Source organism: Electrophorus electricus, chromosome 16, assembly GCF_041902795.1.
Source record: "Electrophorus electricus isolate QZ-2024a chromosome 16, ASM4190279v1, whole genome shotgun sequence".
In the NCBI taxonomy this organism is placed as follows: Eukaryota; Metazoa; Chordata; class Actinopteri; order Gymnotiformes; family Gymnotidae; genus Electrophorus; species Electrophorus electricus.
The window spans coordinates 19,761,657-19,786,504 of NC_137512.1; the positions used below are offsets into that span (position 1 = coordinate 19,761,657).

General features: G+C 40.0%; 1 protein-coding gene across 2 annotated transcripts; it reads left to right on the top strand.

Moving 5' to 3' along the window:
- Nucleotides 1–8,425: 8,425 nt before the first annotated feature.
- On the top strand, nt 8,426–24,315 carry shtn3 (shootin 3). 2 transcript variants are annotated; one of them, XM_035531953.2, is made up of 18 exons: nt 8,426–8,500; nt 8,639–8,694; nt 9,552–9,612; nt 15,740–15,834; nt 16,088–16,250; nt 16,356–16,453; nt 16,743–16,824; nt 17,260–17,354; nt 17,773–17,919; nt 18,818–18,971; nt 19,205–19,364; nt 19,625–19,695; nt 19,805–19,908; nt 20,075–20,089; nt 20,670–20,735; nt 20,953–21,070; nt 21,696–21,978; nt 22,300–24,315. In XM_035531953.2, the coding sequence occupies exons 1-18, from the start codon at nt 8,470–8,472 to the stop codon at nt 22,442–22,444; spliced, it is 1,944 nt and encodes a 647-aa protein (XP_035387846.1). In that variant the 5' UTR covers nt 8,426–8,469; the 3' UTR covers nt 22,445–24,315. The 2 variants fall into 2 exon arrangements, with proteins under 2 accessions (XP_035387846.1, XP_035387847.1); XM_035531954.2 differs by having other exon boundaries at nt 20,673–20,735.
- Nucleotides 24,316–24,848: the final 533 nt, after the last annotated feature.

Below are 24,848 nucleotides of genomic sequence, written 5' to 3' on the forward strand. Positions count from 1 at the left end.
AGTATATACAGATAAGCGAAATGAGTGGTAATATAACTATAATGTTAAGGTAAACATTTTTTATAGACTGTGTATTTCACAATGAATTAAAGTGCATATGCGCTGTGCTCTGACTCCAGTAGGAGGAAGAGGATGTTGTTCAAAGGGATTAAGTTAAGGTGTATTCAGTGGTTGTGTACATTACAGTGTGTGTACTAAAGTGCATAATAGTCATTTAAATCAGAGGCATGTAAACCTTGTTTAGGAGGGAGATGGCCTGGGGAAAGAAGCTGTGGAGGTGACAGTTAGTTGAGTTTTAATACACTCATTCTTGGTCTCCATTGTGATGGAAACTGTGGAGGAAAAATCATTCAGACTTGAGCCAGATGTGCAGATGAGCGAGCTTTATTGGTTCTGTCCCTTATGCATCGAGGGAGAGAAGCCTCTCACTTCTCTCACACATGGGTTCATTTACCCCCATCATTCCCTGTTGATCTATCATGTGCTAATCTCGTGACTCCAGGTGCCAGGCATCTCAACCGTCCTTGAACATTCTTTCCTGCTAAGAACAGTTTGTTACTCCCTGTTGCTGCACCCCTCCCCAGCAATAGCTAAGCGATAACTCATACTTCTGCTTTTTCATCAGCTGAGTTATCACTTCTTAAGTGTCCTGGTGTGAGGGGTTCGCCAGGATTTTCCCTGCCCTTTTCCTTGTTCTGGCTGTGTACAGGTCTTCGATGGTGGGAAGCTGACACTCAATGATTTTCTTGACACCTCGCAACGTTCATTGTAGCTTGTGCATGGTCTGAGAGGACGCAGGGTCGAACCAGACTGAGATTGAAGATGTGATGACAGACACTGTTATTGCAGTAGAAACTAGACCAATAGTACTTGAGGAAGCCCCAAACTTCTTGAGTTGATTCAGGAAGTATAAGTGCTGCTGGGCCTTCTTCATCACTGCAGTGCTCTGTCTGTCCCATTTGAGATCTTGCTGAATGGTGGTGCCCAGAAATTTGTAGGACTCTGCTCTGCTGACTGAGGAACTGTGTATTTCCAGTGGAGGTAGTGGGATGGGTTTCCTCCTGAAGTCTATGGTCATATCCAGAGCTTGTGTGTTCAGCTCCAGGTTGTAGTCTCCGCTCTGTGAAACCAGACATGTTACTTCCTCCTGATACACAGACTCATTGTTGTTTGAGTTGGATCAGAGTAGTGTCATCTGCAAACAAAAAATGTAACAGAATCATTGTCAGAGGTACACTCATTGGTAGTTCTTAAAGAGAGAATAGCAGGGGAGAGAGCATGCAGCTCTGGGGAGTGCCAGTGCTTAGGGAGAGAGGGTCTGAGATGTGGTCACCCACTCAGTCATACTGTTTCCTGTTATACAATAAATTGTGGCTTCAATAGCAGACAGATGATGGTATGTTGAGCTTCCACCGGTCGGAAACTATAATGTTGATATCAGAGCTGAAGTCCACAAACAACACATGGGCATAAGTGTTTGGGCTGTCCAGGTGTTGCAGAATGTAGGAGAATTCATGGAGATTAATGGCATTATCTACAGACCTGTTAGCTCTATATATGAACTGCAGATAGAGAAGAACTGCAAAATGACTTTCAATGGTGATGAGCTCAAAACAGAGAATGGACCAGAAGACAACTAGAAGATGGCCCAAGGGCAAAAAACACAAGAAAGCATCTCAGCAGGAAGATCAGACATCTTGTATGAATGGAATGATGTTTATATATATATATGCCGTTTATATATATATATATGCCGATGAGAAGCAGCAGCTAACTGCGCATGGTGTGCTCTCAACCAGAAACCTTAGCCCCCTGGGGGACTGAATCAGATGCAGGGAGGGGAGAGAGGGCAACACCCAGAACAGAAGACCATCCACCACTTGCATGCAAACAAACAATCATTCACACATGTCTAACTCTATTAGACATGCAGAAACACACAATCAATCAACCAGACAATTTATTGGTATAGCCAATTTACCTAACATCTATGTGTTTGGAATATGGTAGGAAACTGGAGACCCCAGAGGAAACCCACACAGACATGGGGAGAACATGGAAACTCCACCCAGATAGGGACTCAAACCCAAGACCATAACACTGAAGGAAATGTGCTAACCACCAAGACACTGTGCTGTCAGCAAGTTAAATATTCAAACAGTCAAGGACAAGAATTTTCCATCAGACACCATGGATGTTCCAACTATTCATTCAGAGGTACAGATGAAAACTTAGATGGTGTGCGAAACCATGATCTGTCAAAGATATCAAGTAGTCTGGAGGAGGTACAAATACATAAAGAGCAAAAAGGCCAAGACATGGAAATAGAGGAGGTACTTGTACTAAAACTATGTCTCAGGTCAAATCAGGCTGGTTCATGTCAGGTCAGGTTTACTGTCATCTCAAAACACATACAAAGTATACAGAGCGTGCATCCAGGATGGCAGGACAAATTAATCAGTAAGACAAGCAAAACAATGAGTAGAACAATTTTGTGCACAAAACCACAGACAAATTGCAATACAACAGATAGAAAACTTCTAGAATGTATGTTAAAACATATATTAGTGGCATTTTATAGCAACAGTTATTTGGTACGTGTGCACGATAGACTATAATGTATCAATATAGTTTAATGGCATGTTCAACACGGGTAGAAATAGGAAGCACATCACAGCACTTTTTGTACGTGTTCAATTGTTTAATCCAGTCTGGAAAACCTGAGAAGGTATTGTTCCTTAATATGTTAGTGATTCACCACCAATGTGAGACAGTGTGTTGTGGAGGTGACAGAGTGTTAAGTACGCTTATAGTCTATGGTTAAACTTTTACACAGTGTGGCGGTGCAAGCCCATCTGTACTGCTTTTAGACGAGTAAAATGTTTGAATTTTTAACATGTTATTCAATTTTCTTGACTTGTTCTTTTACCTTTATACAGGAGGACTCTGACTTATCAGAGAGCCTTGAAAACTGTTTTAACATAGACAATCTTGTGGAAGAAATATCTTCTGATTTAAAGGTATTCCTTTCACAGCTGTCAGAAGAAAAAGCCATTAGTTGTTCTTTTATATTTAATTTTAAGTAAAAGGAGTATTTGTAAGTAACTTGTGTATTTCAGAATCAGATTAACTAAAGCGTTTAACTCAGTAAATTGATGATAGTATTCTGTAATATTTGAGTTTCCAGGGGTCACACTGAAGGTTGGAAAAGTAAAACAATAAATTTGAGAGCTAGCTGTCCATCGAGATTTCATCTATCCGAGGAGTGAAAGGATTTTGGTATAAACCCCTACACTAACTTGAGTACAATACATTTTTATATACTGCTGTTACATTGTTTCAAAATGCTTCAGGGAATATTTGAAAAGTAACCAGCACTATAAATCTGCCAAGTCCTTTTATACACATGGACTCAGCAAAACAAAAAGAGTCAAAACAGCCTAGACAGGAAAGCACCAGCACAATTGCTGAGACCAAGAGTTCCTAAACATCCAGTCTAAAAAGAAACAGCACAAAGAGAGAGAGACAAATGACATCAAGGTAAATAAAGTTATTCCTGCAATATCTACGTATGGTCAAATTAAATACGGATGTGCTTCATAATAGGACTTCCTCCAAGGGAAATGAAAATCAAAAATTCAACAAGTACATTTGACTAAAAGTATTATATTTTATTCTTTTATTTGAATTATTTCAGCAGCCTTTTGGCAAAGTCATTGACATTAGAAATCGTCCTGCTAAGAACTACACATACTTTATGAATATTGCAAAGAAAAGTACATTTGTTGCACTATTTGTTGTTTCACAGTTGTACTAAAGGTAAATGCAAATCATTTTTCTACAGAGTTTTGATTAAAATAGTGGTTTATCCCATATAACCAATCATATGAAAATTATTTTGGTATAATTATTTTTATTTATTGTTAGCCCATACTTATTGCTCCAGTCTGGAGCCATTACACAACTCCACAGACACTACCAGAGGTTTTTTTTTTCATCTTATGGTTAGTGCAGCATATCTGCATGGTAGTCTACAGCAGTATTTCAGTACCACTAAACATGGACACTGTTCTTGTTCTGTACCCAACAGCACCTAACCATATCAAAATATAGACTTGGAACATGGAAAGTTATTCCATATTCTACCAATACATTGTTGACTAAAATATTTTATCTGTAGATAAATTCTTAATACTTAATGTTTTTCTCTCCAGAGTATTAATCCTGCTATTGTCATTCATTAGGCTTTCTGCTCATTCTCATTCTGATGAAGAGCAAGGCAGTAAAGCAGCGAAGTCTAAGGTTAGTAGCTGCAGGTTTTTTTTTTATCAAGCACATGCAAGTTAGTGAAAAAAATTGGAAAATGCACCCACATCAATGACATTGATTTGAAGAAAGTAATATTTTATTGCACCTGAGAAATTCTTATTGTGACAGGGAACATATGCTTATTTAAATATTTCCAGCAGTTGACTAAAATTGAAGTGCATGATTTAGTTAGAGCATGCGTGTTGCACTGTTTTCTTATTTTTTCAGCCCTACCAGCATAAAATAACTATAAGAATAGTTTAACCAAAATAATATTTTTATTCTATACTATATTTTTACTGTTCTCTATAATATCAATGAATTTTGTATATACAAATCAGCAGTATTACTTTATTAAGTATAAAATGTCAATATTTTACATTTATGGCATTTATCTGATGCTTTTATTCAAAGCGACTTACAATTATTACTGAATACAACTAGAGCAATTGATGGTTAAACAGTTTGAAACCCCACTGTGATTGTTGCTGGATACCTGAGTCAGTGGTTAGGGTACTTGACTAGTAGTCAAAAGGTTGCCAGTTCAAACCCTGCTGCCACCAAGTTAATGCTGTTGGGCCCCTGAGCAATAATATATTGATAATGACTTGAAACAAGATATTAATAAGTAAACAATTAAGTTTATATATTGTTTAGCTCTCACGTGATGTTTATCAAAGGTAAAGGTTCAAGAAATGGAAACAATGATAATTTTGTGTGTTTTTGAACCTGGTGCCAAACAGAAGCAAAGAAAAATATTCATTCATATATATACATACACATGTATGTATGCACACAAATATTGATATGTATATAAATACATTTGTACAGATTACATGTACACTGAATGGCCAACAATTCAGTATAGCAATTAGTCATGGCATAGATTCCACTAGATGCTAAAATAATTCTACAGGAATCTTGGCCCATGTATGCAAAATAGCTTCTCATAGTTGCCATAAATTAGATGGTACTGACATGCTCTGAGCAGCCTGTTCTACCTGTTCTAAGATCCGGGGACTGTGAAGGCCAGGAAAGCAAAGAAAATGCAGTGTTAGGACAAAGATTGAAGTGTACATTTGTATGAATCACTACCCTTTAAAATAGAAACCAAAAGGGACACATTCAGTTCTGTTGACAGGCTGCAAATGCAGCCAATTTTAAACTCTTGCAGCTCCCTCTAGTGTAACAACAGATTATTTATGAAATATGTTAATATTGTTTTCCGACCATGTTTCTGTTACCCCTTCTCTGAAGGGTTAGAAGGGCCTGACTGCACACCACTGTTTAAAAGTAATATTAACTTTTCTGTTTGTCTTTACTTCTGGTGTGTTGTTAGGAACTAAATATTATTCAAACAATTGGTCATGTATTTGCCTCCTTAAGAAAATATCTGAGCTCTCCATGCTCCTGCAGATCTTATTTTATTATACCATGGGTTTTTTGCTGCTTTCTTCATAGCTAAGTTTCTGTTTGTTTATAAAACTAAAGTATCTTAAGATGTTTGCCTTCTGTTATGTTTCTTTAACCGCCACAACCGCTCCACTGATGATGCAATTGCACATCTGCTCCACACCACACTGACCCACCTGGACAAAGGGAGGGGTAATTATGTTAAAATGCTGTTTGTCGACTACAGTTCAGCATTTAACACTTTCATCCCCTCCCTACTCACTACTAAATTGGAGGATCTAGGACTGCATACATCCCTGTGTGACTGGATCTCCAACTAACAGACAGACAGACCACAATCAGTGCAGGTGGGCAACTGCGCCTCATCCACCCTCACCCTCAGCACTGGAGCTCCTCTGGGTTGTGTCCTAAGCCCCCTACTCTACTCACTGTACACCTACGACTGCACAGCCACTTCCAGCTCCACCATCATTGTCAAGTTTGCTGACGACACCGTTGTCATGGGCCTGATCTCGGACAATGATGAGAGGACCTACCTGGAGGAGATTAAACACCTGGAAAAGTGGTGCCAGGAAAATAATCTCCTCCTAAACGTCAGTAAGACAAAGGATCTGATCGTGGATTGCAGCAAGAAGCAGGCGTGGCACTACCAACCTGTGGAACCGCGGTGGAGAGAGTAGATAGTTTCATGTACCTTGGTGTTTACATCTTGCAGGACCTGTCCTGGTCCCGCCATACCGACTCCCTGGCAAAGAAGGCTCGTCAGGGTCTTTACCACCTCAGACGCCTAAGAGACTTCAGACTGCCCTCCAAGGTACTGCGGAACTTCTACACCTGCACTATTGAGAGCATCCTCACGGGGAACATCACAGTCTGGTTTGGGAATAACACCAAGCAGGACAGACAAGCACTCCAAAGGGTAGTGCGTTCAGCAGAGCGCATCACTCACACGGAACTTCCTGACCTGCAGACCATCTACTACAAGCGGTGCCAGACCAAGGCCAGGAGGATTGTGAAGGACCCCACCCATCCTAACAATAGGCTCTTCTCTCTGTTGAGGTCAGGGAAGCGCTTTCGCTCCCTGAAGACCAAGACAGAGAGACTGAAGAGGAGCTTCTTCCCACAGGCCAATCGGGCCCTGAATCAGGGAAACTGATAAACTGTGGGGACCACCACCACCATGTAACATAACTGTAAATATGTCATTTTACAAGATGGATCTGTACATTCTGTACATTGTGTACATACATATATACACAACCATATACATTGTACATGTACATTGTATATAAACATAATATACATATATTGTACATACATTGTTAATATATTTTTTGTACATATATAGAATATATATTTCTCTATGCACCCCTGTTTTCTTTTCCCTCAGTTTGGACAGAGCACTCTCAACCATTTCACTGCGAGTTATACTGTGTATGACTATGTATGTGACAAATAAACCAAACTTGAAACTTGAAACTTTTATGCTAGTTAAAAAATGCAGTGCTCTGACTTACATTTTTGTACCTTTTTGCACTTACTCCTGTAGGTGTGTTGCTCCCATACCCTCAGCCATATCTTATACTGGACATTGTTCTGTTGCTGCTCTACCTTGGTCTTGAAAGCCTCAGACTCTTTTATGGACACTATAGCAAATTCTTGACATTAATCTAATTCCAAGTAAATATTCTAAATATGTTGTTGCCATTTTGGCTTTAATAGGTCACTAAAAGATTCAAATAGTCCTTTACAGGTCAGAAGGGAAAAGTGTGTGATGGCTCCTTGGTGCTAATTTTTTGTGTTGTTGCCCTGTACCCTATACAGTGCTATGTGCAAATACAGACTTTTGTTTAGCATCTTGAAATTATCCTCAAAGTTGTATTGCTTGGCTTTTATGGCCTGGAGGTTGTTGTAGGTCTAATAACCATTGCAGCTTTTTGCAGCTAATGTTTAAAATGTTTTTGTTTGTTTTGGCTGTTGTCACTGATGTTTGAATTTCTGCATATCCTTCTTTTAGGGTCAGTGTGTGAGTATGTGAAGATGAGGAAATGTAGATTGTTACTTGAATTCCTCACTTCTTAACGAACATGTCCAACTTTAAATTCATATCAGAATCATGATTTGAGTATTTGAATGTCTAAATTATTTTGATTATTGTCATGAACCATTTTTATTAAATATATATATCCTTCTGACTGTTTAATAGTGAAAAGAGGTGTACACAAAGTTATTTCTTAAATGGTCATAATAAATGGTCATTTTTTCAAGATTTCTCTGTATTTTAATCCTCTATGGTGAATATTAGTGATCGTTAGTTTTTAGATGTTAATTGTTGATGCCCTACCTACATTTAGAGTCTCTGTGAATGTAGTTTTTATGAAAAAGGATTAACTGCTTTTTATTATTATGCCTGAATGCGAACAAGTTATTTCAATAAATAATATTTCTATAAACAAAGATAATATAAATATGAATATATACGGATGGCTACTTTATGTTAAGTAATTTTACTCTTTAAACTTAATTTTTATTTTATAACATCACTGACTAGAAACTAATAAATGAACTGATCTGTTAAGTTGTATCCAATAGGCTGGAGCGGTGGTGCTTTGCATTGTCGTTTTAGCCTCCAGCGTTGAATGGGCCGCAGCCCAAAACGCACTCGACTTGAGGTTGCGTGCGCATCCATTCCAGACAGTGAGGAGGGGGTTCTCAATCTCGCGGGTGTGCGCTGTCTGCCAAAGGGCTATGGATGCAAGTCGGTTGTCTGCCGGCAATGGTAATATTTTTGGCACGCATTTAAAATTGTTGTATTAAACATGGCTTATTAAGTTGGCAAGTTTATGAAAGGAAAAATATTCTGTCGTAATAGATCAGCAGTATATCGTGCGTTGTGCTATCTTGTTCGTCTTTTCAGTGCTGATGGAGACCAGTGGAGAGGAAGAGGGAGAGGCTCAGAAAGTGAAAACTGAGGTAAGGGATGCTTAGCTGCAATAATATGTCAGCACCTCGCCCTAACCGTGTTTAGAATTACGTTGTTCACACATAAAAGAGCTTCAGCGCAATACTGACTTTCTTTTTAGCCTGTAGGCCCCTGGCTGAGTAAGCTAACCGGCATTTTGATTTATTCGGCACACGGTGACACCCTTTTGCAGCTGCCCCCTTGCATGAGCATTATTTGATTTAATGCGCAGATTTCCGCATTTTGCTGTACTGATCTAGACCTATACCCAGACAAAAAGTTGATTCGCACCCTCGATACCTTCAAATTCTATTTTTTTTTAAGAAGCGCTCTAGGCTTAATGCAGTGCTTGTCAGCTCATTCGAAAAGGCGAAGGCGGGCCAGGCGATTTATCTAAATTGTATGCACGACCCCCATCACTTTCGTTTGAAACTTCGTTTCACAGGATTATTGATTTCGAACGTTCTTAGAATAACATTTTTGTCTCTCGTGAATAATAATACATGGTATATAGGCTATTCTGTATGTAGGGGTGCCGTTCACATAAGGTTCAAAGGAGATTCATTGGACAAATGTTTAAAAAATATCTATTGTTTTGTAAAAAACCCCAACTCATTGTTCTACGTGTTTTAGACAGAAAGTGCTCATTTCCCCCAAACATCTTGAAATTGCCCCTGCTGATTTATCCCTCAGTTCAGTTGTGTTATAGCGTTCACTGACAGAACAATACCTTTTCAGCTTTTCTTAAAGACACTTTATTCTTATTGATGTCTATTTGTTTTACACTTGTTATTCAACCTGACTATCAGTGTGTAGACTAATAGGCACTTATAGTGTGTGATGCCAGCAATCCCTTTAAATTCCTCAGTGCATGAGACTTACTGAAGAGAGGGATGAAGCTGAAAGACAACTAAAGCACATCAGGAGAGGTGAGTGCAGTTGCTTGATGCCAGTGGTATGCTGTAGGCAACATTTGTAAGCCAGATAAGTTTAAAGGTTGGCAGCGTTATCAATGTTAGGTAGGTATAGATAAATTCTATGTGATGTTGCAGAGGTAAATAAAACACACTTATGTAGGAACAAAACTGCTCTCTTTTCTAATCTGATCCAGACCTTACATTTGCTTGCTTTTAACATTGTCCTGGGTATACATTCCATTAATTGTATGTTCCTTCTGATGTGATACATTCCTTTCTTGTTTTATAACACCTCCTCCTTAGCGCATCTCATTATGACCCTGCCTCCAAGCTGTCCTCTGAATGAATGACTATATTATTCCCAGGTGTAAAGTGGCATCTCAGTCACTATGTCTACTTGGAGCCAATCCTATAGATGGAGTTTTGTTTCGTGATGTTTCTTAGTCTACTTAGCACTTTGTAAGAAACTATACTCACATTCACATTACACTGTAAGAATTCTCTTTTGGATTAGTGTCGGGTGAGAAATTTGCCATTTTTACATTCAATGTCGTATTTGGTTTTGCTAACTTACATGTACCCTGTTTTCTTTTTTTCTGTTTTTCTGTGTAGAACTGCTTTGCACGATTAAATGTGGTGTGAATTGGTGTACATGTTTGTAGACAGACGTTCTGACTTTAATTTAAGGGTTTACATATGTTAAGAAAAATTTAAGGTAACCTGTCTGTTAGCTTTGGCTGGCTCTGGTATTTTTATCTATAATAGTGTGAGTTTGTATTTGACATTTATATGTCCATTCCTCATGTTCATTTAGATGTCCATTCTTCATGTCCATTTCTCATTCCTATTTTTTTTGCTTCAACATGACACTATTGAAGTTTGGAAGTTACTTGAACTGAAAAAACACTGCCATGGTAAAGAAGTAACTGTATTGCTAGAATATCTGTTTAAGAATATAATTTGAGTTGAAACATTAGGTTTTTCTTGTTAACGTATATATAACTGGCTCATGAGGTATTTTATGGATCAATAGGTCTCATAGCAGTCAGGTGAAGTGCCATACTTTTCTGAAATCAATCAAGAATGTCTCTTGGAATTATCATCATCCCACAGGAGAGGATTAACAGACTCATCTGTGTAATGTATTTTTCTGAATAATTAAAATGACCAATTATTAATTATCGACTCTTAAAAAAATAATGAATTAATTGTGTCTCTATTGTCATTCTTAGTCGTTTTTATCTATAGAGCCATTTTTAATATTTAACACCCTATAAATGATGTTGAAAATGAATTCTAGACATTTCACCTTGACCTGTTTGTGTATGTGCAGAAAAGCAATTTTCATTTCCATGATACCTTTGAAATGTCATGCAGGAGGTCAGTTCATTAAGCCATAAATTGCACTTAACAATTGGCATTGCTATCATCGGTTCTTAACATGACTCTGCAAATGTCAGTGCAGTTTGGCCTAGTTGCTGACATAAAGGACAGTGGTACTGTGCTGGTTGCACATGATTGGTGGGAGTTCTATTTGTTGATTGGCTGCCATGGGGAAACTACTGCAGAGTATCTGGGAAGCACTGGATCTGTGTCTGGCTAAACAGTTGCTTACCACCACTTTCTCTGAGATGCTTTAGTAAGCCTTAGTTATATTTACCTCTCCACTTGCACAGTAAAATGCTGCTATTTTTATTCATAATGCAAATAAAAAAGGGGAAAAAGCATAAACATTAAGAACAATTGTTTGATCTTAGGCTCGTTGGGGAGATGGCTTAGAATAGATGAAAAATTAAAAGATTGGATTACAAGTAAGGTTGCAGTTGCAATCAAAATTGCACAGTTATGAGCATTAACATTTATCAGCAGAGCTTAACTGCTATAACCAAAAAGCATAATACTTTCAACCACTAATAGCTTAATAAGACACAAGTGAGAAGAGACAGTCAAGTGTCTCTTTGAAGTGATACATTTGAATCCAACCTGGAAAAGTCCTGCTAGGCTGCAATTTCCTATTTTAGTCCCAGTTTGCTGTATTTTTTCTCAGACAGGTCAAAGCAATTGCTGACCTAGAATCTTCCCACAAGAGCCAGGCCTGGAGCTGAGTTCTCTCAGACAGTCATTAGGAAGCTAAATGAGCAGGGTCTGTGTCTGATGGGGTGGGGTGCTTTGTTTGGGCCAGCTGGACCCAGTCCAGCTGGGTCTTGCATCAGCAGCTGACTCACCTCACCAATTTTGCATATCTCCCTCTGACTCATCTCACTCAATTTCCGTACATTTTTAAATGAACCATTGTCATGGTTGTTTAAATGGTGACCAGTCTTGTTGGTTTTAATTAAACTCACCAGAGACACCTTGAACAGTGTACTTCAGATAAAATATTGAAAATGCTTGCAAAGTGATGTTTAAAGAAAAAAATTCCACTCTGTTGCATTTTTGTACATCCATTTATGATTGCGTGTTGCTCACGAGCCACTTTTATTCTTCTGTCTTGCATTTTCCAGTGGCGGATGCCTAATAAAATGATCACCCTTCAGCTACCAATGATTGGTGTTGGCCCCACCTCTAGCATTCGCGCATTTGTTTTGGTCCTGCTTTGTGTAAGAGTGGCATTTCAGCATTGGCAATCATCCTCCATGAGGCTCTGCATCCCATCCCTCCCCCTTTGTGCCAGACTGAGGGCATCAGGGATACCTGTCTCTAGAGAGTGCTGTCAAGAGATACTGTTGGTAATCTGGTGTTGGGAGCCAGCTCAGCAGTGAGGTAGTAGCAGAGATTCTCCACTGCTCTTGATGATGAGTGCTTCCTGTTCCACCGCTGCATAGTGTTGCTTTGCGGAGGAGGGTTTATGTCTAATAAAATCCTAGGATGCTCCTGATTATTCACCTGTTGAGACAGGATGGACCCCAGACCCATTACTGATGCATTAGTCTGGAGGACACAGGGCTGTTGGAAATCTGGGTTTGCCAGGACCAGGCTTGAAGTTAAGGCTTTTTTCAGCTCCTACAAAGTGGTCTCCAATGGGCACTTCATTGGACCTTGTCCGACTGTCCCTTTCTTGGGAAATCCGAAAAATGGTGGCTACAGATGGGAAGTTAGAGACAAACCACCTATAATACCCAGCTAACCTGGCTTGGTGAATGTCTTGAGAAATTAATACCCTCAAATTGTTTCTCCTGAGACCTCAGAAGGCCCTGTCTAATCCTGTACCCAAGTTACTGTGCTCTCTCTAGCCCCAAGTGACATTTGTTGGGGCTGCCAGTGTGCCCTGCCCCTTATAGTGTGTCTACCACCTTCCAGAGTTGGACCAGATGCTCTGCCCAGTTTGCCAAAGTAGACTACGACTTTATCCAAATATGCCACTACACAGTAATGAAGGGATGGCAGAATGATGCCCATCAGTTGCTGGAAAGTTGTTGGAACCCCATAAAGCCCAAAAGGGAGGACCTGGTATTGCCACAGGCCATTGGGGGGTGTAGAAGGCTGTTTTTGGCCAGTCTTCTGTCAAGAGGGGCGCCTGCCAATACCCATTGTGAGATCTAAGGTGGAGACAAAATCTAATCTTCCTAGGCATTTAATAAGATCATCCACTTGGGGCATGGGATATGTGACAAATTCAGAGACCTTGTTTAGTCTCATTGCAAGTCATTGCAAAAGCAGAGCCAATCATTAGGCGTGAGCAGTACAATTATAGGACCTGAACAATGGCTGGAAAATTATTTGATGATTCCCATCTATCATATCTTTTCTACCTCCTCCATTGTCTGATACTGGGTCCCAGGGACATAATAGGGCCAATGCCTGACAGTTGAATGTGGTGCTGTAGAAGGTTGGCCAGAGGCAGACATAAAGGAGGGACTAGGAGAGGCTCAACCCACCTCTTAAACAGGTTGATGTGATAGACTTTCTCTGTCATCCTCTGTCCTCGCTGGGAGACCCAGAAAGTGACAGGGCTCATCTTTTCTACCATGAGACAGGGGCTTCCCCCAATATGAGGGGGAGGTGTCATTCCCAGGCCTCCTTTGCTATTTCCAACTCCTTGGCTATATCCAACAGTTTCTGTGGCTGTCGTCTGAACAGCAGCTCAAATGGGGCAAACATGGAGGAGGACTGAGGAAATTCCTGCACTGCAAACGACCCATAAGGAAATCCCAGTTGTGTGCCTCCTCGGTCTCCACCATCCACAGCATTCATTTCAAGAATTGACTGAAACGCTTCACCAGCCTGTCTGTCTCAGGTTGATAGACTGAGGTGGAGGATTTGTTTAATCTGCAGTAACCTACATAAGTCTGCCATCAGTTGAGACACAAAACAGGTACCCTGGTCTGTGAGAATTTCCTTGGGTATGCCAACCTGGCTTCTTAACAGAAATAGCTCATGGGCTGTTTTTAGAGGTGGGCTTCTGGAGAGCAATTGCTTCAGGGTTGCGGGTTGTGTAATCTACAATGACTAGGATGTATTCATGGCCCCAGGCTGAACATGGCAGTAGCCCAATGATGTCCATGCCAATCTGCTCAAAGGGCACTTCAATGATAGGGAGCGGTGTGAGGAGAGAGGGTGGTGGCTTGCAGGGCAAGGCCCACTGACAGATGGTGAAGCACTGGCAGAAATTATATACCTCAACATCCAGAGAAGGGCAGCGGAAGTGCTCCTGCAACTGCTCGATTGTATTGTAGCCTAGATGGCTACCAAAAGGATATGTATGGGCCAAGTGCATGGTAGTGTCAATTTTGGAGCAAGGCAGCACCAGCAGTTCAGTTGGTTTGGAATACAGAAGAAGACAATCATCTGTCCATTGTTCCTGAGTGAATTGCCCCTTTGGATGGGGTAGACCCAGAGTTACCCCTAGTAGATGTACGTTTGTTTTATGGCACATCAGGGTGTGCTTATTTAAGTCTGTCTTAACAGGGAAAGGTGCTAAATAAGGTGATAGAATTAACTTGAGTTCAACTTCTATTCACCCTCTTCTAAAACCAGTGCTGAAATCCTCTGACATGAGGAACACAGCCACACTCAAAGGTGCTGTAAGAAGTTACTGCAGCACATCTGTCTAAAGTCTTTTGATGCTCTGAGATTACGCAACTGGGTAGTTGACATCTTTGGCATTCATTAAACAAGTATCTGCTTTATATCACTGGAATCATATTACACATTATTATTATATTACATCATATTACTTTAATACTGTTTAGTACAATCTAATACATCTGCTTATTTCAATGCTTTTGTCAACAGGTTTTATTTACTTCTATATTATCTCACATTGTCTCATTTTGTAAATGCAAATCATGAATTCAATGTGTTTTGTTACTGACATTTCACTGTTTCTAGGGTTGAAAACTTGTAGTCTCATAGATGTACTATAGATGATGCGTCCAGTCTGATTGTATGCTAACAAGAGCATCCTTTATGTATTATTCAACAGCTGCTTTGTCAAGAAATGGATTACTTAGAGTACCTTTCATCTTTATTCATTCCTCTGGGAAGTGGAGTCACAAATCTATTATTGACCAGAGCATCAATATCATCACAGATGTACACATTCTAATATAACCCTATCCTACAGAGAAAGTATTTATTTGTAGTTTCTCAGTGCATTACTCAGTGCACTGTGATTGAAAGTTAGATATATGAATGGTAAGTTCAGTGCAGTATGGTCGACAAGAGCAGGAGTGGAACTTTGCTGAACAGGCACTTGTACGTGAACTTGCTATGACACCTGATCCCCCTTTAAAAGGTCTCCATGGAGTGTAGAGTTACTGTAGTGGGGTTCTGTAACAGCAACAGTATTAGTGCTGTCAAAATTGTTGAATGAGCATCCATTGTGAACGTGTAACAGATAAGCTTCTGTGTGGTTTCTGCTTACATGCTGGTGAAAATAAAACTCACTCTGACATTTTTATCATATTTTAACAATTCTAGAGATGTTATGTTTCATTTACCTATTTAATATAAGTTATATCTTAAACATGGCATCTTCTTTGTCTTTCTTTTCTTGCATGAAATAAATCAGTAATATACTTAGAAACAAATTTGAAATTTTGTTACAAAAATATGCATAATTTGTGTCTAACGTGGCAAAGCCACAGCCATTTGTTTGAAAATAAACTGCTGTTAAATCTACTTTCATTTTGTCTAGTTTCCCAAATGGTGATTGAGGAGGTGAGTGTGTTGCAAACGCAGCTTGAGATCGAGAAGTCATGTCGAGAAAATGCTGAGGCCCTGGCAACTAAGGTAATGTAATTGGTTTTTACTACATCCTGAGCCCAAAAGCCTGTTTACCACAAATAATCACTTTCTATGGTTTTAGGTTTCGGACGTACTCTCCGTAAATATAATGGAGTTTGCATAAAACAGAAATGCACTTTGGTTCAATAACACAATAAGTTGTTCAGGTTGTACTTAAAAAAATTAATTGCTACACAGCATATGTTGAGAGTTTGGCCTGAATTTGCAGACCATTTAATGCTATTGTGCACATCCCTAGCTGAACTGTGAGAACAGGAAGCTCAAGTACCTGAGCCTGTCATCTCGGCCATGCCTCGACGAACTCTTGCCCAGCATCTCTGACTGCATCTCCCTGGAGGAGGAGGCAGATCCTCAGGAGCACAGCCCAGATCCTTATGCCCAGTACCAACGGCAGGTCAAAGGTAGGCTAGTATTGAAAGGTCTGTATGCTGTTAGGAGAATAAATGTCTGAGGACATAACTACTGCCTACCACTGCATGACCTTTAAAGCATAGTTTTTTCTGTAGATCTTCAAGAAACTGTGAACACTTTGCTGGAGGAAAAGAAGCAGTTAGCTTGTCAGTTGCAGGAGCAGCAGAGACAGCTCGAGGAGCTGACAGCACTTGTAAGTGGTGTACCGATTTGTTTAGTCACTGCAGGAGAATGAACTTGCTCAGGTTTAGCAGAACTGTGGATAGGGAGTTGGGTATGCACTACATACATGAACCTTTTTCATAACAAATGAATTAAAGAAACATCATAGTAACCTACAGCATCTGTTCCATTATGGGGCAGTTAGTGGACTATCCTAATGAGATTCTTTACATTTTTTAAATACATTTTTAACTTCACCTGACTCTGTTTCTTTATGTAGCTAATGCTTTTACATATAATCGTTATTTCCTGTTTTTCAGACTGTAAAAGAGCAAGCAGAGATGAAGGAGCTTCATAAAACAATTGAGCAGCAAAGTAAGACCATCAAGAGATTCAACAGAGGTGAGTGTTGCCATGATACCCCCCAACCCCCTCACCTCCCCGTCATGAGATACTGCTCAATGGCAGCTGGTGACCTCAGACATGTTCTAATGAAGTTTTGATGAACTGCTAGCAGATATGTGGTCTGTTAATTTCTTTTGTGGAACCACATCCATGCAACTGTGTGTATGACATCATCCCTGGTTTTGTTGAGGTGCAACTGGCATCCGGCCAAGTCCTTCCCTAACCCATGCACTTCTGACCCCCTGATCAAATTATCAAATGGAGTTGCAGTACAGGAAATGCCTTAGCTACGTCTAGGGAGATGATCTCCCTCTGACACCCCATAAACAGTGCAGCTGTGACATTCCAGGTGTTTTGTCCATAAGAAAGACTTGAGGGGCTGTCACCTCTGGACAGTTGAGGTTCTCACTAAGAACATGTGTTTCTGCCCAGTGTCCATGATGGCTACTCAAGAATATGAGGGCCTGAAGGAGCAGCTGGATCTGGAGCACAACTTGAGGCAGAAAGCAGAGACATATGCACATGAGGTATTTTGTCTGTCCAGACTATCAATATACACCCCATATGTAATATCACTTATGGTCAATACAAACTTTACTAAATAATCGTCCTAATTATTCATCAAAGCACATTCAGTGTGTCCTATTTCTGAAAGAAATTTGCAGATCATTATTATTTTAAGAACACATGGTAAAGAATTTAAAGTATCAGCTGCCAGGATTTGCATCTTATTTATGTGTATGCATGTTCTGTTTACAGGAGCAGTGCTGGTCTCATTACCATGTGTCCTCTGAATTAATATGCAATGAATGATACTAATTAATAAGCTACCAAAACCAAAACAGTATGTAACAGTATGTAAAATGAGTTTTGTTTTGTTTTTACGTTTCTGAGTTCAAAAGTATTCCCACGAGGGTAAGCAATGGCCTCATTGCCCCCCTGTAGATGCTGGTGAAGCAGAAAGAGGCCAACAGGCAGAGCATGATTCTCCTGCAGCAGATGGACCCCAGCGTTCAGCTGCTCAAAGCTCTGGAGGATGTGGCTAACATGACCAAAACGCTGGAACAGGAACGGCTGCAGCACCAAGAGAAGGTACACCATCCCAGCACTTACCTTCAGTGCCAAAAAGAGAGGCATACACCATGCATTCATTTGAATAATCATGTGGCTGATAAACTGATGCAAATGCTTGGTGATGTTTTAGGGTAAAGCTGGCTTTGTCTGCACAGCAGTACTACATTAACTACAGTTCCAGTACCTCTGAAGAGAAACCCAGTAGGGCTTAGCAGTTCTCAGATAAGATTAAGGAGTACAAACCAAAGCCAATGTTCCGGTCACACTTTCAGCATTTTCAGATGCTCATCATGACTTATATTTCATTCCTCTTTAAAACATATGCACATGCTAGCTATGCCAGCTTACTGGCGTGGATGAGCGATGACTCAGCTGTTCCCAGATCAGGATTCATGCACTGCCAAAATGCTGACAGTAATTAACATGTTGCAGACCAACTGACAGAACTACTTCACCATGCAGCTGAGTTCAAGGGGAAGCAGAGCTGGTGGGTCATCAATCAATGGCCAGATCTGCTGCTACCCAGGACCTGAATATAAATTTGGGGCATTGTTAGCTCATTACTTGGTTTATAAGGGACAACTTGCAAAGAGAAATTTTCCATGTATGCTGCAATATGGGGGTAGTTTTTAATGTGAAATTAGACATTTGTTTATTCACCTAAAAATCATGTGATTTGTGCTAGGTTACATAGCAACCAACTGTCTAAACAAGCTGCATTTAAATTCTGATTGTGGCGGGCTTTGGTTAATTATATTGCAATGGTTGACATTCTTTCATTTAGGGATCTGCCATTTAAATGGGAAGTAATTATAAAACAGACTGTATGGAGCTAAAAGAGGGAAATGATGATTCTCTACCCAGTCTTTCATCCCAATTGCTGAATGCTTATCTCTCTCTCTCTATCACCCTGCAGGTGAAGGTTCTGGAGTCTGAGCTGGAAAAGTGTGCCTCGCAGAAGCAGCTGGCGCAGCTGCAGCAACAGCTGGATCTCCTGGAAGAGGAGAAGAGAGACACTGAGGAACGACTGCACGAGGAGGCGAAGAAAAGCAGTGCTTTGGAGAGCAGAGGTGAGCTCACATCCTGCTGGGCTGTACCCCCCCCCCCCCCAGGGGTGCAGGTTCAGCTCCCGCTTCCCTCCACATTATCTGCTATTATGAATTCTGCATCAGTTGCAATCTGAAAGTGATAAAGTAAAACATCCGAGACAGTAAAATGTATCCTGCCATAAAATAAGGGAAACACCATGCCTGAGAGCAAATGCAGAGCTCATAATGTAATAATGTTTCCCTGTTTCCTGTAGTGCAAGAGCTGCAGGAGTCTCAGAGGAAAAGTGTTTCACCGTTGGATACCTCCGCAGGGACTGCCCCGCCTCCTGCGCCTCCTCCCCAGCCCCCTCCCCCTCCCCCTCCACCACCCCCGCCTCCACCCCCACCCCCTCCATCTCGCTGCAACCCCCTCAGGTACTGCCCCATTTACTGCACAAAAGCCATGCCATGCACAAGCTGCTTGCTGGTATTCTTAGTTTGTTAGGCAAAGCAAATGCTTTTAATTACTCCTCTCATATGCAATTGTTCTGTACTATAATTATCTATAATTTTGTTCTACTGCAAAAATCAGGTGTAAATCATTAAACATGCATGTGCTGCACCAAAATGGTTGTTTGATGGCATGAATCCATCATTCTGGGTCTTCTCATCATGCTCACGTTATTGTATACTAGCTCCCTCATCGCGATCATGAGGAAATCTTCCAAGGCTGGAAAAGGCTCCCCAAAATTGGAGCAGGCTCCAGGTGACTTCACATTTGGCTCCAAAACAGTCCAAATGGCAAATCTTTCTATGTAGCTCACTTGTTTCATGCATTGCTTTCATCTGATCAGTGCTGGTGCCTATCTGTGCAGTGACTGAAGGTGTGGATGATGTCAAAGTAAAGGCTGTCAATGAAATGATGGAAAGGATCAAACATGGGGTGGTACTCAGGCCTGTGAAAGGACAGGACACAAAGGTGAATCTCAGTATGTTCTGTTGGTTAATGGATTATTTTCTATTTAATTAATGGAGCAGTGGTTTACTTTTTAAAATGCTTTCCATGTTGTATGCTGTAATGATTATTAATGTTGTGCCCGTTCTGCACTTTATGTGATCTGCTGAAATTACTGGATCATATGCAGAGATTTGGGACCAAGGTAAGCCCAGCATTTTCATATATGTCAGATGGCTTGCAAACATTGCATTAGTGATTATGAGTATCAAAGGTATTGCATTGAAACACTGGGTTAATGGCTTGATCTCCTTTTCTCTGAGGATATGCTACTGAAAAAGCCCCATTCAGGAAAAGCTAATTTGGCCATTTTCCCTGAGGAATGGTGTAGTTATCAAGGCCTTGTTGATGGCGGACATCTCATAAGGATAGAGTAAATTAACTGTGTTGAAGGCATTGATTCACTGAGACACCATGACAACACTCACACCCCCTGTTGCTGTAGGAGTTAAAATCAATAATTTGGACCCATGGTCAGGATGATGATAGCTACCATCTGTACAGTTTCGATGGCAGAGGCAACCTCAGCCCTTTCTGTTATGGCATAAGTATGAAAGTAAAAAGTATACATATATAAAAATGGTTTTTGAATCTGTTTTTGAACTGGTAAAAGATGAACACCTAAGTGTTAGGCTTTTGCAGTTTGAAACTGCTTACAGTACTGCAGCATAGTGTCCTGGCATGTCAGAGTAGCTCAGTCCTGTCTTTACTGGCCTTGTGTTCAGCAGCAAAGCCCATCCACTGAGGAGAAGCAGCAGGAAACTGCCATGGAGGAGCTGAAAGGCATTCTGGTACTTTAGCCCATGAATGGCTTAATTTTATCCATTCCGTATCCACTCACAGAAACCTGCATGCCACCCTACTTATATTACTTATTAATATAATATAATACCTACCTATAATAATAAATTGATTGCATGAGAAAATAGGTAATGCATGATCCTGGTGTGAAAGTGAGAGCCAGAAACATGAGTGTGTCATGTGGAATTTTATTGTTTGACTTCTAAGGATACGGTGAAAAAGAGTCCCAGTCGTGGACTCCAGGAAACGCTGCCTGTTAAAAAGGACAGTGAACTGGAAGTGATTCTCAGGAGGAGACGCAAGCAGGCCTGTGATACTGCTTCAGGTCAGACGATTGATAAAAGCCAGTTTTAGAATAGCAGAAAGCAGGTTTGAGCAAAATAACTTTTGCATATTTAGTCTGTGTTATGCTGATCATATGCTTGTAACAAGATACTGTTTATTTGCAGGTCCACAGATTTATGTTTTTTCATGTTCACATTTTAATTTATCCATTCAGGGAAAATACATTATTTTTGATGATAATAATTACAGTGTTAAGGGCTATTTATATATGCTAATGCATAGCATATATGATTTCTGTTCTTTTAACTAATAGTGGAAGCTGGCAAACATTATATTACTGTAAGACTGCTAAAACAAGCACACAGGATCACAAATGTGAAGCACCACTCTAGAATAGCTCTGCCTTGTGGAGAATCTTCCAAATACTAGTACCCAACTAACAATTTGATTACCCATCCATTCTTTATAATGTAGTTGCTCCTCAGTCCCATTTTCCAACAACTAATCCTACTGTCAGTGAATGTTGTGTGCACATGCATTTGTATTTCTCCATCCTATCCAGAAACTTTTTTCCTTTATACTTTTATGCTGTTGGCTTTTAAGCGACTTTCTCCTAACACAGATCAGCGTTTCGCTGAAACCACTGCTTGTGCCCTACTCTGCAGGTAACACAGATAGTCCTATCAGCAAGGTCTGTTCGTCTGACAGCCTGAATGGTCGGCACAGTTCGGACTCTGGCAGAGAGACAGATGGGCCAGGAGGTGGTTCTCTCTCAGGCAGCGAGGCAGGCTCCAGGAGCAGCTCTGACTCAGGAAGAGAGGCTGTCCCAACTCAGAGCTGCTCAGAGCAGGGCGCCGAGCCTGATGGTCTCAGGCAGACAGGCACATACCACACACCTCTCTCTGGGAAAGGGCCTTGTGAGCCAACTGACAACAGCTCCTGTGCCTGGTAAAGCTACTTCAGTAGTCATTGTTAGATAATTGATTTTAGTTTCAAGGTATGATATGTTGATTTACTTTTGTTCAATGTTCAAAGTTTAAGGTTTCTTTATCAGTAAGTTCAGTTGTGGGGTTTTTTTTTTAGTTCAGGATTAAATCAGGATAATGGTGAACGTATTTAGTAAATATCCTAGGAAGTATGTATGATGAACATTGGAGTACACACATATTTATTTATCACCCATGTTAATAGACTTACTTTTTGTACAAAATGAATGTGCTGCTGTGAATCTCGGAAGCCCTCTCATAAATCTCTCATGGTGTGTTCCAGGGAGCAGAAAGATGAAGATCAGGAGAAGACTGAGTGGCCGAGTCAGATGCAGCCCCAACCACTGAGCGAGGAACCGCAGGGTGTCCTCAGCTCCTCAGAAGACCACTCCAGTGCAGTGAACAGCAGCATGGACGCTGAGTGTTAACACCATATGGCACCTATCAGGACGGCTGCAGAATTTGCACAGAATCTTGCATTGGTTTTGCAATTTATTTATTCCAAATTCCATACAAAACTTGATAAAAGATTCATCTTAGGTAGTGAGTGTCCACTGATGGAATGCACTCTTGAGTATTTAACTTTTCCTGTAGAAATATCCTGCATATTGAGAACTTAAAAGAAACCTGCCCAATGTGTATTTCAAAATAATCATTTGATCCTGTATAAAAATTTGGAAGCTGGAGCTGGCCAGGATGAGTACAATGAACTTTAAAGAACTTCTGAGATTTGAAATGCAACATATGTAATGTGTTGCTAACAATATCTTTCCAAAGGAAACACATATTCTGAAATGTACCATTTTCTGATTCCATCAGCAGAGGGTTTAGACTAAGGACATCTCATCATAGCAGTAGTGTTCTCTCAATTTGAATAGATACAAATGAATCGTTCATAGTCGGTTACAGTGATGTACCATGACATAACCTTATCTTTACGTTATTCATAGTATCATTAGGGCTGGGTGATATGGTCTAAAAAATAATAGCACAATACACCTTCACAGAACAAAACCAACCCAATCTTCAGATCATCTAAATGTAAATTGATTGGTAGGGCATTGAGGACCTTGTGTATAGGTCTTAAGGACTTGGTAACAGAATTTGGTCCAAGATGACATAAAAGGCCGGAAATTAGTAAATTAGTCAACAAGAATAATCAACATGAATCAGCTTTAAAAGTCTTTTTTATAAGCCTGAATTATCATCTACAGCCATACAAGTTTATATCCTGATATAACAATAATCAGTATGTCTTACAACAACCAATGTTACATCACAGTAACAGGCTATATATCATTGCACTCCCCAATACTACCCTATTATTTCTATGTTCTTTTTTTAAGTAAACTATAGTAAAGTTCAATGTTTACACTGCAAAAACTCTAAATCAGCCTGAGAACAGTAGAACAGTACTGCACATCAAAGCACCTTTGCTGTTAAATCTAAGGCTCTGCGGTTCAATCTGTGAACTGTCCTCGTGCAAACATAAGCCATGCGAGTGCTCTGATTGATAGTAAGTGAACATGAAGGAGAAAGGTGAGAGTCTGTTTGGTCTACCTCCTACTAGACAAACTCACCTCCTAGCTGTCTTGTATGATACAGCTTCTATTAATCAGAAAAATGTGAATACCCTAAAGGAGTGAAATGGTATTCTCTGATGTCTTCCACCTATGTTCCTACATTTTTGCACTGCAGTAAATATGCTGCTCGAGGATAGTATTTGTTTGTATGTTTTTCACAATTGATTTTGAGGTAGAGCTAGGTGTGAAGGGGTGTCTAGAGGTAGGTGCCTGTAGCCTCTCCAAACAATGCAATATCATCTGCAAATTGTAATGGTGTGCAGTGCCAGTACACTGCAGACAATTACAGCAGTTACAGTGTGATACTGTATCAGCTGTGAGAAAATTTGACTGTTTTATTTTATGTGCTTTATTTAGATTTTGCTCTTATGCTTTTGAAAACAGAATTCTACAGTACATGACTTACATTTTTATTTAAAAAATGACTGGCCCCTTAATTAGGCAGCACCTTTGAAATGTATCTTGGCCTTACTTAAAAAACATGTCTTTCTTTTCAGCCTTATAGACATCTAGGCTTTACTTTATAGGCTATCAATTTAAGGGGATCAATTTTGGATTCCCCAGGGAGATTATCTGTCTGTTGTGATCTCATATTGTCTGTGTTTTGAAGCTACAAAACAATGAGTGCATCTTTTTATTTAAAATCATGTTATTCTCTTGTGCCGTACCTTTTAAACTGGACAGAATAAAGATGAAAAAATACTTCAAAGACTTTATGAAGTTTGATATTCTTGCTTGTAATTGCAAACAGGGCACACAGCTTGAAAAATAAGATGGAAGGCAGAGTTGTAAGGGGCAAAACAGCCAAAACTACAATGTTTCTTTATATGGACATGCAAGAGAGGCTTTGCTCAGTTTTGGTGCATATAGTCTAGTTGAGTACATAGACTCCTTGGGTTAAAACAACTTGGGACTTCAAGCTCAGTTTAGTACACTTTGCAAAGGTTCATTATTACTCGCAGAGTTCATAGGAAATCAATTCTTTTTACATTTGCACATAAGTGTAAGTGTGTGTGTGTGTGTGTGTGTGTGTGTGTGCGTGTGCGCGTGTGTGTGAGAAAGATTATTGAACTATTCCATTAGTTTTCATGGGCTACTCATAATAGTATGGTTTTCCGATGGCAGTAACAGCCAATGTTCAACCATTCAATTAGATTATATTCAATTCAATTACAACGAGCTAATGTAATAATGTAATATAGCAATAAATAATTTAAGACGATTCCGCGCACCGCAACTAAAGTGATCT